This window comes from Mobula birostris, chromosome 26 (assembly GCF_030028105.1).
Source record: "Mobula birostris isolate sMobBir1 chromosome 26, sMobBir1.hap1, whole genome shotgun sequence".
NCBI lineage: Eukaryota > Metazoa > Chordata > Chondrichthyes > Myliobatiformes > Myliobatidae > Mobula > Mobula birostris.
The window spans coordinates 26,636,050-26,655,135 of NC_092395.1; the positions used below are offsets into that span (position 1 = coordinate 26,636,050).

Here is a 19,086-nt window from a genome sequence, read left to right on the forward strand (position 1 = left end):
TTTTCTAATTGTTTTTTTTAAACCATCTTTAATTGACTTATCTTTTAAAGAATGTGATAGATTGGGTATTAAACTATTTTAGGATTTGTTTGATGGAGGGAATCTCTCTTCTTTTGTGCAACTTTCAACAAAATTTAACCTTTCTAACACTCTTTTCTCGATACTTACAGATTAGAGATTCTTTAAGATCTCAATTACTTACTTTTCCTACAAGTCCAGCTAAGAATACAATTGATACAATTTTTAATCTGAAACCCTTTGACAACGGTTCAATATCTTACATTTACGGTCTGCTGTTGGGACTGAAAAGGGCCTCTTTAGATAAAATTAAAGGAGATTGGGAAAAGGATTTACAGATTTTCATATCTGATGAGAGCTGGAAGATTATTTTAAAATTGATTAATTCTTCATCATTATGTGCTCGTCATTCTTAATTACAATTCAAAGTGGTACATAGAGTTCATATGTCTAAAGACAAGCTTTCCCTTTTCTACGCAGATATTTCCCCTTACTGTGACAGATGTACTAATGGAGTGGCCACACTAATTCATATGTTTTGGACATGTCTGAGTCTTGAAGAATTCCGGAAAGATGTATTTCAAACTTTTTCCGTACTTTTCAATGTCAGCTTTAAGCCCAATCCTTTGACTGCCATGTTTGGTATTGTTGAGGATAGTGCAACAAAACTGAAGCCATCTAATTTGCGGGTATTGGCCTTTATGTCTCTTATGGCCAGGAGGGCGATCTTGCTCAAGTGGAAGGAGGCCGCCCCGCCCACTCATGTTCAATGGCTATCTGACGTTATGTTGTGCCTTGATCTAGAGAAGATTCATTGTTCGATTTCTGATTCTAAACATGATTTTCTAATGTTATGGGGACCCTTTCTGAATTACTTTCACAATGTTTGAACTGTTATTAAAGTATGGATCTGAGCCATTATTATTATAATATCTTATGGTAAGGTATTCTTTTTTTTTTACCAGCCAGCTCACTTTGGTAGTGGGGGTAGATTTTTAAAAATAAAATACAATTATTCTATTCTATTTCACTTCTTAATTCAATCTTTTTTCTACATGATTGATTTGGAATATGGGATACTGTGATCATATTACTGTGATTTAATTGTAATGTAATTCATATTATTTACTTGCATCCTTATGAATTTTGTATTTGTATTCATGTAATTTATATAATATCAATAAAAATATTGAAAAAGAAACACACCTACAAGGAGCATTGCCACAATAAAGCAGCCTCCATCATCAAGGAGCACTGTTCCCTCTAATTTGTGATGACCAGTGCACGCAAAGATCTTTTGCTGTGCAATTTTTTGCCCAGTGACAACAAGAAATGTGCGATGAATACTTTTTTTCCAATAAAAACAGTATAAATAAGCCAGTTCTAAAATCTGCAGACAAATCATTGCAAACTCCATGTTGTCAACACCGTCCACATCAGAAACCAGAAAGGGAAATGTGATTGTGTATGATTTTGAAATATACTTAACGTGCTAACGAGGCAGAGGGTGACAACCTTTTGTGCAGTTTGAACTCCTTTGTGCGCTGGTAGCAAAAGATGTGCGCGCGCAGACACACACGCACGGTAGAGGGAATATTGTCAAGGACTCCTGCAATCCAGGCCATGCTCTCTTCTCACTGCTGCCATCGGAAAGGAGGTACAGGAGCCTTAGGTCCCACACCACCAGGTTCAGGAATATTTGAAGTACTACCCTTCAACCATCAGGCTCCTGAACTAGCAGGGATCACAGCACTCAACTCAACTCTGAACTGATTCCACAACCTATGGACTCACTTTCAAGGACTCTGCCACTCACGTCCTCAGTATTTATTTATTCATCCACCCATCCATTTATTCATCCACCCATCCATTTATTCATTCATTCATTTATCCATCCATCCATTTATTCATCCATCCATCCATTTATTTATTCATTTTTAAATGTGCAGAGTTTGTCTTCTTTTGCACATTGGTTGTTTGACTGTCTTTGTTTGCGTATAGATTTTCATTAATTCTACTGCTTCTCTGTTCCACTGTCAATGCTGCAAGAAAATGAATCTCAAGGTAGTATATGGTGACATACGTGTACTTTGATAATAAATTAAACTTTGAAAGATCCGTTCACTGCAACAGCAAGGCTGAGGATGCCCAGAGGTCCTTGATTCTGTGAAAGGACAAGGTAGTGGTTGTGAAGAGAGGTTATTCCCACGTGTGGGGGTTCGAAAACTGCTGAGTGCAAATATAAGGCAGCAAATTGTGAGCAGCTTCTTTCTCCAGAACGTGTCGCTAGCTCCTACTGACAATGGTTGTGATGGGAATGATGGTGCTGCTCTTATCAGGAAGCTGGAAGAGCACATGAGAGAGAAAGGGGACAGCAATGGGCAAAATCCCTGTTTAATTATAGCTGTCACAAATCAGTGGCAAGATGGCAAGAAGGGCAGCAGAGAGATGGTCTACTGCTTAACAAATGGAGAGCTTACTCTTGCTTTGTCGGGTTTTAACGTGCACAGGATGGCCTTGAACTCTGCTATCAGTCTACAAACTCACTAGACTCCATTAGACTAAACATGATACACTAGGCACGGTCAGCAGGTCAGGCAATATCTGCAGAGGGGGAGACAGGGTTAACCCTTTCAGAGTCCTGGCTGACTCTTCATCCAGGAGGAAAATGGAGGAAACAAATACGTTTTACGCTGCAGCGAGAGTGAGGGTGGAGAGAAGAAAGTGCATGTCTGTGCTGGGTAGGAAATCAAGAGTTGACCCAATGCTTTCATTGCTGTCCAGCTGTAGATCAATGAGGAAGTTCGAGAGAGAGGAAAAAAAAGCAACAAAAAGTACTTGCTAGAAATCTGAAATAAAAGAGAAATGTTGGAAATACTTGCAAATCAGGTAGCATCCACAGAGAGAGAATAACTGAGATAATGATGTACAGTAAGCAGGTGCAGTGGAACTGGGCTTATCCTGGTTTAGGAAAGATGTTACTAAACGAGGAATGCAGAAACGAATTACCAGGACGGTGCCTGGACTTGGGGGGCATGAGTTACAAGGAGAGGTTGCGTGGACTAGGTCTCTATTCCCTAGAACATAGGAGATCAGGGGTGACCTGGCAGAGGTACATAAAAATCATGAGGGTCATAGACAGGATGAAAGCACATACTCTTTTTAAGAGTTAAAAATCAGAGGCAAGTGACTTAAAAGGAACACGTGGCACCTTCTTGACACTAAAGGTGGTGAATACTTGGAATGGGCTTCCAGGAAATATTGACTGAGGCAGGCAAGTTAGCAAATAGATAGGTATATGGATAAGAGAGGTTTAAATTTCAAAGTAAATTTATTATCAAAGTACGTATATGTCACCATACATTATCTTAAGATTCATTCTGGAACATAGAACAGTCCAGCACAGATTCTTCAGCTTAAAATGTTGTGCCAAGCCAATTAAATTAGTAATCAAATGGCCAACACAATGTCTTCTGAATAGAATAGTACAGCACAGTACAGGCCCTTCGGCCCACGATGTTGTGCCGACCCTCAAACCCTACCTCCCATATAAGCCCCCACCTTAATTTCCTCCATATACCTGTCTACACAATGTCCATGTCCTTCTATGTTCCTCACATTCATGTGCTTATCCAAAAGTCTCTAGAGTTTTTGCCTCTATCATCCTTTCAGGCAGCGCATTCCAGGCACCCACTTCTCTGTGTAACAAAAAAACAACTTGCCTCCTCACGTCTCCTTTGAAATTAACCCTTCTCACCTTAAATGCCTGCTCTCTGATATTAGGCATTTCAACCCTGGGAGAAAGACACTGTCTGTCTACTCTATCTATATCTCTCATAATCTTATAAACCTCCATCAGATCTCCCCTCAGCCTCCACAGCTCCAGAGAAAACAGCCCAAGTTTTCTTCTTGTTACACCACATGCCCTCTAATCCAGGCAGCATCCTTATAAGCCTCTTCTGCACCCTCTCCAAAGCCTCGATGTCCTTGCCATAATGGGGCAACCAGAACTGTATGCATTACTCCAGATGCGGCCGAACTAGAGTTTTATAAAGCTGCAAACAAGAGAAAATCTGCAGATGCTGGAAATCCATGCAACACACGCAAGATGCTGGAGGAACTCAGCAGGCCAGGCCACACCCATGGAAAAAAAGCACAGCTGACATTCCGGGCCGAAACCCTTCAGCAGAACAGCCGAAGCTGCAACATTTTGAACTCATTGCCTTGACTCATAAAGGAAAGTGTGCCATATGCCCTCTTAATCTCCCAAACAACCTGGGTAGCCACTTTCGGGGAGCTATGAACTTGGACCCCAAGATCCCTCTGCTCATCAACACTGTTAAGAGTCTTGCCCTGAACAGTGTACTGTCTCTTTACATTTGACCTAATGCTTCAGATTTGGCCAGATTAAACTCCATCTGCCATTTTGTTGCCCATATCTGCAACTGATCTATGTATATCCCAATGTACTCTTTGCCTGTCTTCTATGCTATTCACAGCATCACCAATCTTCATATCATTGACAAACTTACTTACTTACTAACCCATCCAGCTAAATTGTCATCCAAGCCATTTATATACATCACCAACAGCAGAGTTTCCAGTACAGATCCCTGTAGAACACCACTAATCACAGACCTGCAGCTAGAATAAATCCCTTCGACCACCGCCCTGTCTTCTTTGGGGCAAGCCAATTCTGAATCCAAATGGCCAAATATTAATCTTCTGAATGAGCTTCCCATGAGAGACCTTGTCAAACGCCATTCTAAAATCCTTGTAGCCAACATCCACAGCTCTGCCTTCATCAATCACCCTCGTCACCTCATCAGAAAACTCAATCACATTAGTAAGACAGGACTTGCCCTGCACAAAGCCATGCTGCCTCTCTAATTAGGCCATGGTTTTCCAAATGCTCGTGAATCCTATCCCTGAGAATTCTCTCAGTAATTTCCCTACCACTGATGTGAGACTGTAGTTTCCTGGATCTTCCTTGGATCCCTTCTTGAATGGAACAACATTAGCTACTTGCCAGTCCTCCGGGACCTCTCCTGTGGCCGGAGAGGACACTAAGATATTCCTCAAGGCCCCAGCGAGCTTTTGCCTCTCTCAATAACCTGGGGTATATCCCGTCAGACCCTGGGGACTGATCTACCTTAATACTCTCTGAGAGACCCAACACTACGTCCTCCTTTGCCTCAAAAAGCCCTAGCATATCAACATGCTGCATACCTGTTCCTCACTGTCCCGGTGGCTACAGGAGGGCACCCAGTTACAATCCCATCAGAGTGGTTGCACCCCTCCTATTTTTAGATTCTACCCATATAAACTCAGTGGCCGAGCCCTCCATTATGTCCTCTCTGAGTGCAGCTATGATACTGTCCCTGATTAGTAGTGCAGCTTCCTCTACCCCCCCACCCCAATTCCCCCCCCCGTTATCTTTTCTAAAACATCAAAACCCTGGGATATTAAGCACCCTTTCCTGATTTTCTCGCAGACATTCACAGTAGAACAAAGGAATACAATAGAAGCAATGAAAAAATACATACAAATAAAGACTGACAAACAACTCGTGAACAAGAGACAAACTGTGCAAATACAAAAATAGACCAATAGATAGATAGATGGATAGATAGATAATACTGAGAACATGAGTTGTAGAGTCCTTGAAAGTGAGTCCTTAGTTTGTGGAGTCAGATCAGTGTTAAAGTGAGTGAAGTTCTCCACACTGGTTCAGGAGCCTGATGGTTAAAGGGTAATATCTGTCCCTGAACCTGGTGGTGTGGAAGCTAAAGCTCGTGTTCCTCCTTCCCGATGGCAGCAGCAGAAACAGAGCATAGCCTAGGTGGTGGAGATCCTTGATGTTGGATGCTGCTTTTTTTGTGGCAGTGCTCCTTGTAGATGGTTCAGAGGGCTCTGGGCTAAATGCAAGCAGATGGGACTAACCCTGGCAACACAGCATTGGTGAGTTGGGGTAAAGAGCCTGCCTCAATGCTGTAAGACTCTGTGGCTCTACCCGAAACTGTTGAATTCACTACTGAGCTCCAACGTTTACAATTTGCTTAAACAATCCCTTCAGCTTACACTGGAATTGACGGATCGACATGGCAGATCAAAGATAGGTCTCGAGTGAGTTACTGTGCGAGGGACTGGAAGTTCCTGGTCACTCTTGTAGTGATCTGCAAAGCATCACCTAATTAGCACTGGCACCCTCATTGTAAAGGAGACCACATTGTGACCCCTCACTGTAAAGGAGACCACATTGTGAGCACTGCAGGCTCTCTACCAGATTGGAAGAAGTGCAATTGTGCTGCTGATTACTTCAAAGGACTGCTTGTGCTCTTGGACTGTTGGGAAGAGAAGTGGTCAAAGGACAAATGTGTATTTCCTATGTTGTGTGGAAAAGTGCTGAGAGGAAAGTGAATGGAGATGAAAGAGTGAAGCAGTTATGGAGGGAATGGTTCCTTCGGAATGCTGAAAGAGGAAGGGATGGGAAGATGTATCTGGTGGTGACATCACATTAAAGGCAGCAGAAAATCTATTGAAAATGGAAGCTGGGGACGAGGGGAATGGCCTTTGTTCTGCCTGGGAGAGATGGTCAGAGTAGAGGATAAGGATGCAGAGGTGGAAATTTAAATATTTCATTTAGTATTTTATTTCATATTTACCCTCAGAAATATTGTTTGTAAACAATTTTCACCGCAGATAAATCCTTGCAGTAAAAAATGAAATAAATGCTATTAGTTTTCTCTTTGGAATGTTAAAATTCCACAGGCACAAAGGAAGATTAAAATTTTGTTTTCTAATTTTTAGCTGCAAATACACAGTCCAAGTTTGTGTACACAGTAATTAATGTTACCTTGAGCAACACACACAAAATGAAAGGACAAGGGAATCTGTGGAAAGTAGGGAATGGGGGGAAGTAAAGATGTGTTTGGTGGTAGGAGCGCATTGAAGATGGCGGAAGTTGTGTGAATGGTCTGTTGGACGTGGCAGCTCATGGGGTGGTAGGAGAGGCCAAAAGGAACTCTATCCCTGTTAAGGAAGCGGGAAGATGGGGTGAATGCAAATGTCTGTGAAATGGAGGAGATGTGGGTGAGGGCAGCAACAATGGTGGAAGAAGGGAAACCCTGTTCTTTGAAGAAAGACATTTCTGATGTCCTCCTTCTTCAAAGAATGGGGTTTACCTTCCTCCACAATTGATGCTGCTCTCAGCCACATTTCCTCCATTTCTGAGGTATCCATGCTCACCCCATTTTCCTGTCACCCTAACAGGAACTGAGTACCTCTGGTCCTCACTTACCATCCCATGAGCCTCCACATCCAACACATCATTCTTCGCAACTTCCACCAAACACATCTTTACTCCCCATCCCCCCCCAACTCCCTGCTTTCTACAGGGATCACCCCCTCCGTGATTCCTAGTTCATTTGTCCCTCCCCACTAACCTCCCTCCTGATACTTCCCCTTGAAAGCAACAAAAGTGCTGCATCTGCCCATGAACCTCCTCCCTTACTTCCACTTAGGTTCCAAACAGTCCTTCCAGGTGAGGCAACACTTCACCCGTGAAACTGCTGAGGTCATCCATTGTGTCCGGTGCTCCCGATGCGACCTCCTCCACATTGGTGAGACCCATCTTAAATTGTTGAACACCCCCGCTCCAGTCACCAAAAACATAATTTCCTGGTGGCCAACTATTTTCGTTCCTCTCCCCATCCCTGGTCCAACATGTTGATCCATGGCCTCAGCCACAGTGAGACCAGCCTCAGCGTGGAGGAGAAACACCTCATATTCCATAAAAGTAGCCTCCAACCTGTTGGCATTAAAATTGATTTCTCCTTCTGGTACTTTTTCTTTAATTCCCTTTCCCCTTCCCTCTTCCTCAATTCACTACTCTGGACTCTTACCTCTTCTCCTTACATGCCTATCACCTTCCCCTGGGTCCCCTCCTTTGTCCCTTTCTCCCATGGTCTTCTCTCCTTTCTTATCAGATTCCTTCTTCTCCAGCCATTTACCTTTCCCACCCACCTGGCTTCACCGATCAGTTCTAGTCTGTCCTCCCACCTCTATTTTTCATTCTGGCGTCTACCCCCTTCCTTTCCAGTCCCATTGAAGCGTCCTGGCCTGAAATGTCAACTGTTTATCTGTTTCCATAGCTGCTGCCTGATCTGCCAAGTTCCTCCAGCATTTTGTGTGTGTTGATCTAGATTTCCAGCATCTGCAGACTCTTAACCATATAACATATAACAATTACAGCATGGAAACAGGCCACCTCGGCCCTTCTAGTCCATGCCAAACTCTTACTCTCATTCTTGTTGAAGAGATGACTATTTAGCAAAAAAAAAGTACAATAAGTGGACAATACTTATAAAGGAGGTAAAAAGAGAAAATGGAAAGAAATTTTAAATCTGTGTGCAAACATTGCCAACTTTATTGCATGTTTAACAGTTAAAACGGTAAATATTTAAAAACATCTGAGGAGCTGGGATTCAAAAATTGTACTGGCATAGAACTGATAATTTTTAAAAATTATTTCAAGCTCTCAAACATGAAATCCCCTGGAAGAGCTTACTGTATTAAACACAGTTTGTTCCTAGTTAGTTCCTGTTTACTAGAAGGCTGACCATACAGAATAAACTTTGTGTTATCATGAACATGGCTGAAGATGTCAGGACCTGTTATATACAACTAAGAAAAAAATGATTCATGTGAGTGAAGATCAGAGTCAATTCTGATTGTAAGTCTGGCCCTTACCCCAAGAAAAGAAAACCGGAATATAAGGATTTGGTGATAGGTGAAATGGAGAGGGCTGAGAGGAGGCTTGTGTGGAATCAGCTGGCAGAATGGTCTTCTTTAGTTCTTTACATGTAATGTTAACTGAATTGCTGTACTGAACTGAATATGATCCTCACCCCTTTTACAATGCGGTGGAATAACTAGTCACAATAACTGCTGATTTTAACCAGCAATTACTTTGTAGTATGAAGCAAAATGTATCGAATTAATGTGTAGATATAACTGGGGTTTATTTTTCAGTTTAGGCAAGGTTGAAAGTGCAGGAGCAGGGATCCAAGTCTTTCAGCTCTTTGAATGTTTGCAGACTTGATATCAGAAAGAAGTGTTTACTGGTGTAGAAGGCAGGAAACAGATATCGCCACATGATGGCAGTGTTGTTCAACGAATGAAAGAACAGCCAATTAAATGATAATAAAAGCAGAAAATATTGGAATTACTCAGGTTAGGTAGCATCTGCAGAGACAGAAAAATAATCCTTAATCTGAAATGTTGACTTTTTTCCTCTCTTCACAGATGCCGAGTATTTTCTGCATTTTCCATTTTTATTTCTGGTTTCAAGCATCTACATTTTTCCCACTTTTTTTAATAGCCAAAAACGTTGCACAAGGTTAGAGAGAAAATTGGGAAGAATGAAATATCGGAGAATGTTCACAAAACAGACAGCAAAATGTCAGGGAGATTCAGAGGGCATGAAATAGAGAGCAGAAAACAGAGAGGGAGTCAAAGAGAACACAGAGACAGCAGAGAATGTGTGTAGAGAGAATGGCAAGGTGGGTAAGCTAGAGTCTGGAGTAATGGTTCCTACTCTATGGTCGTGATTCCCTTTGGGATCTCAAATCCAAAAGACGGCATTGTAAAAATGCTGGTCAGGTACTGCAGGACGTGTTTACGACATGTTGACTACATTGCTTTGAGGGTCTAAGGAATACTCTAGGGTTTCAGTGAGGTCAGGCTGAGAGATTCAGAAGGCAGGGAACCAGTGAGGAAACAGAAAACGTGGAGAGATAATGGAAGTGGTATCAGGGAATTAGCCGATGGACTCAGAGAGAGATATACAGGCTGGTGAGAGGAACTAGAAAGGAGAGTGAAGAGAGGGAAGAAAGAGACAAGATGAGAAGGAATAAAGTAAAACACAAACTGGAGAGAGGATGCAGTGAGTTGATAGCGTGACACAGAGGCAGCAGACTGAGTGGAAGATGTATGGAGAGAAAACAAAGAGTAAAGAGAGGGTACGGAAAAGATGGGCTGACATAGGGAGATTGCAGAGGCAAAGACTGAGAGAACCAGACAAGAAAAAAAATGCTCTCCAGTATGTTAACCTAGGGTCTCATTTTCAGCCCAACCCAAATATAGGGTGCTATCAATGGGATATTGAACCACAGCAGGCATCACCAAACAGCCTTAAACGAATTTTCCTTGGATGTGTTCTGACTGATGTGATGGAGAGCAGAAAGCCTTTCTTTAGGGATGTTGGAATCTCAGTGGATGACACAGCGAAGAGCAGGGAATTGAATGCATTCCCCTCCACATTTTGGGATTCAGGATCTCACCCACCACAAGGAGCGCAAGGAGGGTAACTGATCATTTGTGCAAACCTGGCTGTGGAGGGGCTCCTGGACCACGTTAAAAGCCGAGAAACATCGAGCCAGCCAACAGCTCGGCCATTCAATAATATCCCAGCAGATACCATCCGGGCCACAACACTTTCCTGCCAGTCCCCATAACCAACAACTTTAGACAAAGTATCTGTCTCCACCTGAACATATCCAGCAACTTTGCCTTACAGCACTTGTGCCAGAGAACTCCATAGTCACAGCCCTCTGAGAAAGAAATCCTTCCTCATCTCCACTCAAGGGGCTAACTAATCCCACTGTTATAAGATGACTGATTGCTCCCCCGTATGATAAGATGGATTCCTGACCTCACAATCTACCTCATCGTGGCCTTGCACCTGATTGCTGCCTGCCCTGCACCTTCTCTGTAACTATTACACTTCATTCAGCATTCTGTTGTTTTCCCTTCCACTGCCTCAATATACTGATGAAATGTCCTGTACAGATGGTATGCAAGGCAAAGTTTTTGACAATAATAAACCAATTTATCAATCTTAATCTGAACCACACCCTCAAGCTCCAGATAACCCCACCAGGGGAAACATCTTGTATAACTGTGCCCCCCCCCCCACGTTTCTAAGATCGTCTGTAATTCTACCGAACAATGAACCTCCTCAGCCCTTCCTCATCAGACTACCCCTTCACCCCGGGCGCTATGTAATGCAAGTGCTTGTTGCTGCATCTGGTGCAGCTTTTAAACCAGAGTGTTGGACCCAAGCCCCGATGTAGTCCTCCTCTGCCCCACCGTGTGGAGCCACACCACCACCACAGTGTTTAAGCCGTGAGTACCTGGAAGAAGCCGGGTGGCAGGGGGACTCCCGCAGCTCCCTCGCCGGGAGTCACATTGCCAAGCACGGGGCTTGGAGCTGCTGCCGCACTCTGCGAAAAGACGCAAGAAGCAATGGGTTAGAATGTGGGGTAAGAGGTCACACTCAGCCAGAGAGAGAGCCAGCACACCCCCTGCCCATCATAACTATCCGTAACCACCCCCACTGAAGGCACACTCTCCCAGAGCAAAGGGCCCTGGACCCTTCTTCAGTGAATCAAAGCAAGGCTCCCGGGTCGAAGAATACCCAGGAAGAGATCAGACTCAGAGTCTGAGAAGTCAGTGCTACCCATCACAGTCACCCACACACAAGCACAAGGGAGGGCCGCTGGACCCACCACATCTCAAGGCTCATTGACAGAGGTTGACAGTAAGGGAGGCAAACAGCCAGCATCAAAGCAGTAGGTGCACATTGTGGAGGGAGTTACGGGCTGGATTATTGTCGGGGTTCAGGGGTTCAAATATAAATAGATCCTTGGGAATGAGTTCCAAGCTGGAATCCATCAGGTGGTTTATAGAATAACAGATGAGGGAGTAACACAGGAGTGAGATACAGGCTAGAACCCAGTCAGGGGATTTATATAGAGAATAAAGAACAACCAGGTGTGTGTTGCATATTGGAATCTGCCAGAAGGACGGTGGGGGGGTGCTGGCTGAAATCGTACATAGAATAACAAATACCTTGGAGTAAGTTACAGACTGCATTCTGATCATGGGGTTCTGCGGTTTTAATATAAAGCAGGTTATCCAGGATTGAGATACAGTTTTGTGTCAATTGAAAGGTTTGGTTGTTGACGTATAGAACAACAGATACTGGGACTGATTTACAGACTGCATTCTGGGGGACGGTTATATGTAGAACAACAGGTTCACACTGGGGCTGGGGCTGAGGCTGAGCATTTCCCTGTCCCATTAGGCAGAAGCCTGAAAACATGTACCACCAGGCTCAAGGGTAGCTTCTATCCCACTGTCGTCAGACTTTTGAACGGACCTCTTCTATGATAAGACGGCCTCCCAATCTACCTCGTTATGATCTTGCACTTCATTGTCTACCTGGACTGTTCCCTTCACTAGCTTCTACACTTCAATCTGCCTTGCTAGCATTTTACCTTATTCTATCTCAATGCACTGTGTAACGATCTGATCTGCCCAAACAGCATACAAGACGAGCTTTTCACTGTATCTCGGTACCAAGACCAGAAATCAAAAAAAAAAAATTCCGACTGAGCTACAGGTCAGAATGGGATGGATTCACATTCGGAATAACAAAGCCCCTGGATAGAATCTGATCCAAGAGGTTCAGGGAGGTGGAGTTTATGCAGAGAGTAACAGATACTGGGAGTTAGATACAGGGATTCAAGGGGTTTATATACATTGAATCACAGATACCCAACAGTGGAATGTGATTGAATGTTCGCAGGGGGTTTATATAGAGAATAATAGTTAACCAAGTGTGAAGGAGTGTGAATCATTTATGCAGCTCTAATATTTTAAGCAGTGCCTTTCAATTTCTGATATAATTTAGGGTTTAATCAGATATATTTCAACGTTTAATCTTATTTACCCCTACTGTTCCTGCTGCAGCTGGGTAGGGTGGGGAGGGTCTGAATGGAGTGTGGGGTTGTGGATAATCATACTGACTTGCCTGCGGACAGGGCTGGGGTCGGGGGCTGTGTTACACACAGGGCAGGATCACACCAGAATCCGCTGCCTCTCACCGCCAATCACCCTACGGCGGGGCTGGCACCAATCGCTCCCTCCCCCTCCCCGCCCCCAGCCTTACCCCAGGTTATCCCAGCACAGCATTCTGTGCCTTCCCCCACCTGATCAGAGAGTGGTTTATTGAGGTCCGGCCATGCATACTAATCCGACGAGCGGCTGCAGGAACAGCTTGCTTCCGGCAGTTCCAACCTGCACGGGCCCAGGGCTCCCCTGGAACCCAGGGGCTGGGGGTGGGGGTGGGCATAGCACCGTGCATCCTCCCCACGGGGGCAGACACTCCATCCACTCCCAGCCCCCTGTACTCCCCACCCAGGCTGCTCCAGCTCTATCAGCAGAGGGGTTATTCATTACAGGATGCGGGGTGGAGTTAGTCAGCACTGGCCGTTCAGCCATGACCGGTATCACAGGCAAACTTAAGTGTCACAGAGGGAAGCACACACAGACACAAACACAAAGTGTCTCTCACACACCACACACACACAGAAAGTGCAACACACACATACACACACACAGTGTCAAAGTGTGACACACACACGGAAAATGCAACAGACACACACACCAACACAGGCGCGCGCGCACACACACACAGAAAAAGTGCAACATACACATACGCAGAGTCTAAGTGTGTCACACACACACACACGAGCAGATATTGGGAAGCAGACAAACATACACAAGACACACACACGCTTCAATTAGACAAAAAGCAGACAGACACACACACACACCAGAGTCCCCTCCCTCCCTTGGTTTATCCTCCTCCTGTTCCTGCCTGCCCAAGCCATCGCCGTTCCCTCTATAGCCCTTCCTTATCACCGCAGTCTCATTGTGCCTCTGCTCCGCACATTAAATGGATGAACCTGCCCTCCTGGAGCCACTCTGATGTCTTGAACGAGGCAGCCCGGTCCTGACCTAGCCATTCACCGTAAATCCGGGACTGAAAGGGTTAAAGAAAATAAACACGCCATAGGTTTACAAGGAAAAAATATCTGAAGCTTTTCAGGCGATGATCTGAATTTTAAATGAGGGCAGAGAGGAGAGCTGTTGCTGTGCTCGACAGCTCCTCTCGCAGCTCCGCGCAGTCAACTCTCCACTTCAACAACCTGTGGTGGATTCAAAACTATTAAAAATTAATCGGTTCGGAGGCAGATCAGGAGACGCCGCTCCTGACTCGAGTAAAATCCATCCCTTGGTCAGGTGAACGGGCTCTACACTACCAGTAACCATGGAAACCCATGCTTCCAATGCCTCTCGAGTCCCCATTAAAACCCTCCACCTGGCAATCACTCAATGCCTCTGAGAGTTGGGTCTGTATCATTAGCTTAGCGAACCCTGCAGGTATAAAAAAAACACAATTCCACTTACAGCTCATACATACACTATTTTTTTAAAGCAGGAAATGATTCCTCCATTGAACCAAGAATCTTAGCTCTGCCTATGTTTTTGCGTTGGGCAAGCCAGCATTTAACGGTCCTTGAGAAGGCTGCGGCTATCTGCCCACCTTGAACCACAACAGTCCTTCTGGAGAAGGTACTCCTGTGGTGCTGTGTGTGGGAGGTTTCAGGATTAGACCCAGTGGCGGCGAAGGAAGCTGAGAACACCATCACCTCCAAGTGCCCCTCCCATGTGTCTACCATCCTTGTCCTTTATGGTGGTACGGCTTTGGTGGGGCAGGGGGTTTGCCAGGGTGACCTACTCGGAGAGATCATCAACTGGAGGGTGTCTCATAGATGGCATGGACTGCTGCATAGTACTGTGGTAAAGGGGGATAAATGGTCAAGATAGCGGAGGTGTGGTCGTCAATCAAGCAGGCTGCTTTGTCCTGGGTGGTGTTGATCTTCTCAGTGTGTGGATGTGAAGAGTTCCATCACACTCCTGATGGTGACGATATAAAGACTTTGGGATATCAGGAGGTGGGTCACTTACTGCAGGATATCCACCACCTGACCCACTCAAGTCCATCCCAACCTCCTTGGAAGTCACTCATGAGCCCTGCTCATCCACAGCAGCGGCTGCTGACAGCGTGGTCAACCACAGACCGCCTCACAGCCAAGGCGGGCAGGTTCGGTAATGCAGCAGTTAAGTTATTCGACTAGTAGCTGAGTTCTGGACCGGTGATCCAGAAACGAGAGTACAAATCCCACCTCAACTGCAGGGGAATTTAAATCCAAGTAATTCAATATCTCTGGAATTAAAAATCCAGTCTCAGTAACTGTAACTGTGAAATGACTGGGTTTTCACAAAATCCCAACTGATTCACTGAGTCTCTTCAGGGAGGGAATCTGTTGTCCTTATCCAGTCCGACGTAAACCTCCTCAGTTCAGGGACAATTAATGATGGGCATAAAATACCAGCGTGGTCAGCGATGCCCACGTCCCTCACAGAAATAAATGTAACATAACGCAACGGTGTCTTCGCCTCCAGGAATGGGTACTGAGGCCAATCCTATTCCCATCTGAATCAGATAACCTCACTTCAGTGTCGGAGTCTCATCCTCCTGGACGTGACAGTTCAGCAGGGATACCTCTACCTTTACCTCCTCCACCCATCCCCTCCCAGCTTCTTTCTTCCTACCCCTCCTTCAACCACCTACCTTCCTCCTCACCTGGTCTCAACTATCCCCTGCCAGTTTATATTCCTTCCCCACCCTCCCACCTTCTTATCCTGGCTTCTGCCCCCTTCCTTTACAGTCCACAAGAAGGGTCTTCACCCGAAACATCAACTGTTTCTTTCCCCTCCATGGATGCTGCCTGACCTGCAGAGTCCCTCCAGCATTTTGTCTGAGATGCTGTGGGCAGGTTAGATGTGGGTTGGCCTGTGTGTTGCCAAGGTAACAGTGCGATCTACTTTCCCACTGTCCTCTGTGGAATCCCAACGAAATTGGGATCATTGACCAACTTGGTCATCGGGTAACAATGGAGTGAAAGCTTATTCAGGATAAGGGGGATGTCACAGGACCAGTACTGAGGAAGTGTGGAGCACCTGAGTGGAGGAACTGAGGAAGTATCACACTGTTGGAGGGTCCATACTGAGGGAGTGTCACACTGTTGGAGGGTCTATACTGAGGGAGTGTCACACTGTTGGACGATCCATACCAAGGGAGTGTCACACTGTTGGAGAGCCCATACCGAGGGAGTGTCACACTGTTGGAGGGCCCATACTGAGGGAGTGTCACACTGTTGGAGGGTCTATACCAAGGGAGTGTCACACTGCTGGAGAGCCCATACTGAGGGAGTGTCACACTGTTGGAGGGCCCATACTGAGGGAGTGTCACACTGTTGGAGGGTCTATACCAAGGGAGTGTCACACTGCTGGAGAGCCCATACTGAGGGAGTGTCACACTGTTGGAGGGACTACGCAGGTCCATACTGAGGGAGTGTCACACTGTTGGAGGGACTATGCAGGTCCATACTGAGGGAGTGTCACACTGTTGGAAGGTCTGTACCAAGGGAGTGTCACACTGTTGGAAGGTCCATACCGAGGGAGTGTCACACTGTTGGAGGGTCTATACCAAGGGAGTGTCACACTGTTGGAGAGCCCATACCGAGGGAGTGTCACACTGTTGGAGGGACTATGCAGGTCCATACTGACGGAGTGTCACACTGTAGGAGAGCCCATACCGCGGGAGTGTCACACTGTTGGAGAGCCCATACCAAGAGAGTGTCACACTGTTGGAAGGTCCATACCGAGGGAGTGTCACACTGTTGGAGAGCCCATACCGAGGGAGTGTCACACTGTTGGAAGGTCTGTGCCAAGGGAGTGTCACACTGTTGGAAGGTCCATACCGAGGGAGTGTCACACTGTTGGAGGATCCATACCGAGGGAGTGTCACACTGTTGGAGGGTCTATACCAAGGGAGTGTCACGCTGTTGGAGAGCCCATACCGAGGGAGTGTCACACTGTTGGAGGGACTATGCAGGTCCATACCGAGGGAGTGTCACACTGTTGGAAGGTCTATACCAAGGGAGTGTCACACTGTTGGAGGGCCCATACTGAGGGAGTGTCACACTGTTGGAAGGTCCATACCGAGGGAGTGTCACACTGTTGGAGAGCCCATACCGAGGGAGTGTCACACTGTTGGAGAGCCCATACCGAGGGAGTGTCACACTGTTGGAAGGTCCATACCGAGGGAGTGTCACACTGTTGGAGGGACTATGCAGGTCCATACCGAGGGAGTGTCACACTGTTGGAAGGTCTATACCAAGGGAGTGTCACACTGTTGGAGGGCCCATACTGAGGGAGTGTCACGCCGTTGGAAGGTCCAAACTGAGGGAGTGTCACATTGTTGGAGGATCCATACCAAGGATGTGTCACACTGTTGGAGGGGCAGTAGCAAGGACCACTGCCCTGACAAAGGAGCTGCACTGAGGGAGTGTCGCACTGTTGGTAAGGCAAGACTGCACCTTTGGGAAACAGTGCTGAGAGAACTATGGTTGCTGCAGTGTTTGGGGGTCATGAACAGGAGGACGAACACTGAGGGGGTGTTGCAGACTGTAGAACAGTGCCGAGGGTGCCAGGGGCTGCTGCAGCAGCAATGCTGTGGGAGTGCTGCGATGTTGGGTGTGCAGTGCTGTCAGAAAGAGGTACTGTCCTGTTGACTGGGGAGCACCGAGGGTTCTGCTCTACTGGAGGGCGTGCACTCTGAGAGTGCTGCGGTGAGAGAATGCCACACAGTGGTGGGGTAGCGTTGCATTGAGTAACAGGGGAACTATGGTTGGTGAGGCAGTACTGGGAGGGTGTTGTGGTAATGGAAGACCAGTGCTGAGAGAGTGCAGGAGAGTTGAAGGAATAGTTCTGTGGGCCGGTTGACACTCTCAGAAAACCGGTCCTGACTGAAGTTGCTGTGCTGCTGGAGAGTGACTGCACCGCCATAAAAATGCCGTCCTTCGAGCCAGTTCCCAGAGATGTAGAAGGCTCGTGGAGGGCAGCTTCATTTATTCTCTTGGTATTTGTGGCCTGAATCTTCCCTCATTTGTAACCAAAAATGACTGCTAGTTCATTCCATTCAGTTCTTGGTTTACCAAAAATACCAACACTGACAACATTCGGAGGTCTCATGGCATTTTGATGTGAACTGGAACAGTGTGGGGAACAAATGAGACTTGCTCATTCACAGAGTCCAATGCTTCATCTTGATGCTTGCTTTCCATCCACTGGTCCAATCAGCTATTAAATCACAGAACTACTCAGATCTACCCGATTTACTATCAGCTCAGCTACTGCTGAATCTGGGCGTGCTAGGGTGCCACAGTCACGTAACGGTTAGCTCAACCACTTTATAGCGCCAGGTGATCACTGATCGGGGTTTGATTCCACTGCTGTCTGTAAGGAGCTTGAACATTCTCCCTCCGGGTGCTCCGTTTCCTCCCACACCTCAAGGACGTACAGTTAGGGTTAGCGAGCCGTGGGCATGCTATGTTGGTGCTGGAAGCATGGCGCCACTTGCAGGCTGCCTCGGCACAATCCTCACTGATTTGATTTGATGCAAATAACGCATTTCACAGTATGTATCAATGTTTCCATATATATGTGACAAATAGAGCTAATCTTATCTTTTAGAAAACCCTCATCTGCACCCTATTTATCTCTACCCTTCACCTTTACCTGTTGGAGTTTAGAAGAATGAAGGGTGATCTTATTGAAATACTGTAGATCCCTTGGGGCAAGGCAGAGTAGACACTGTGGTGTTTTCGTTAGTGAGACAGTCTGTATGAGGGGGCTGGGATAACACCGAGGTGCTCAGGAACCTCTGAAATTCTCCACCTCGGAATGTTTATTTAATAATGTCGGGATGCAGCACTGTGACAGGCCCTTCTGGCCTAATGAGCCTAAGCCAGCCAATCACACCCTTGTGACCAGTTACAAACAAGAGTTAAAATCTGCAGATGCTGGAAATCCGAGCAACACACACAAAATGCGGGAGGAACTCAGCAGGCCAGGCAGCATTGATGGAAAAGGGTAAACAGTTGATGTTAGGGCCGAGACTCTTCATCAGGATTGTTCTTCAGTCCTGATGAAGCGTCTCGGCCTGAAATGATACTATTCTCTTTTCCATCGACGCTGCCTGGCCTGTTGAATTCCTCCACCATTTTGTGCAAGTTGCTTGTAACCAGT

At 46.0% G+C, this 19,086-nt stretch overlaps 1 protein-coding gene across 5 annotated transcripts in view; it reads right to left on the reverse strand.

The window, feature by feature from the left end:
* Positions 1-19,086, reverse strand: part of ssbp4 (single stranded DNA binding protein 4) — a 161,748-nt gene that overhangs the window by 31,198 nt on the left and 111,464 nt on the right. For 4 of the 5 annotated variants that reach the window (XM_072244537.1, XM_072244538.1, XM_072244536.1 and 1 more), the window contains one exon: positions 11,214-11,303. In XM_072244537.1, coding sequence (XP_072100638.1) covers positions 11,214-11,303 — 90 coding nt within the window. Of the gene's footprint in view, positions 1-11,213; positions 11,304-13,073; positions 13,174-19,086 lie in introns of those variants that run through there. The other variant, XM_072244539.1, reaches the window with a different exon arrangement.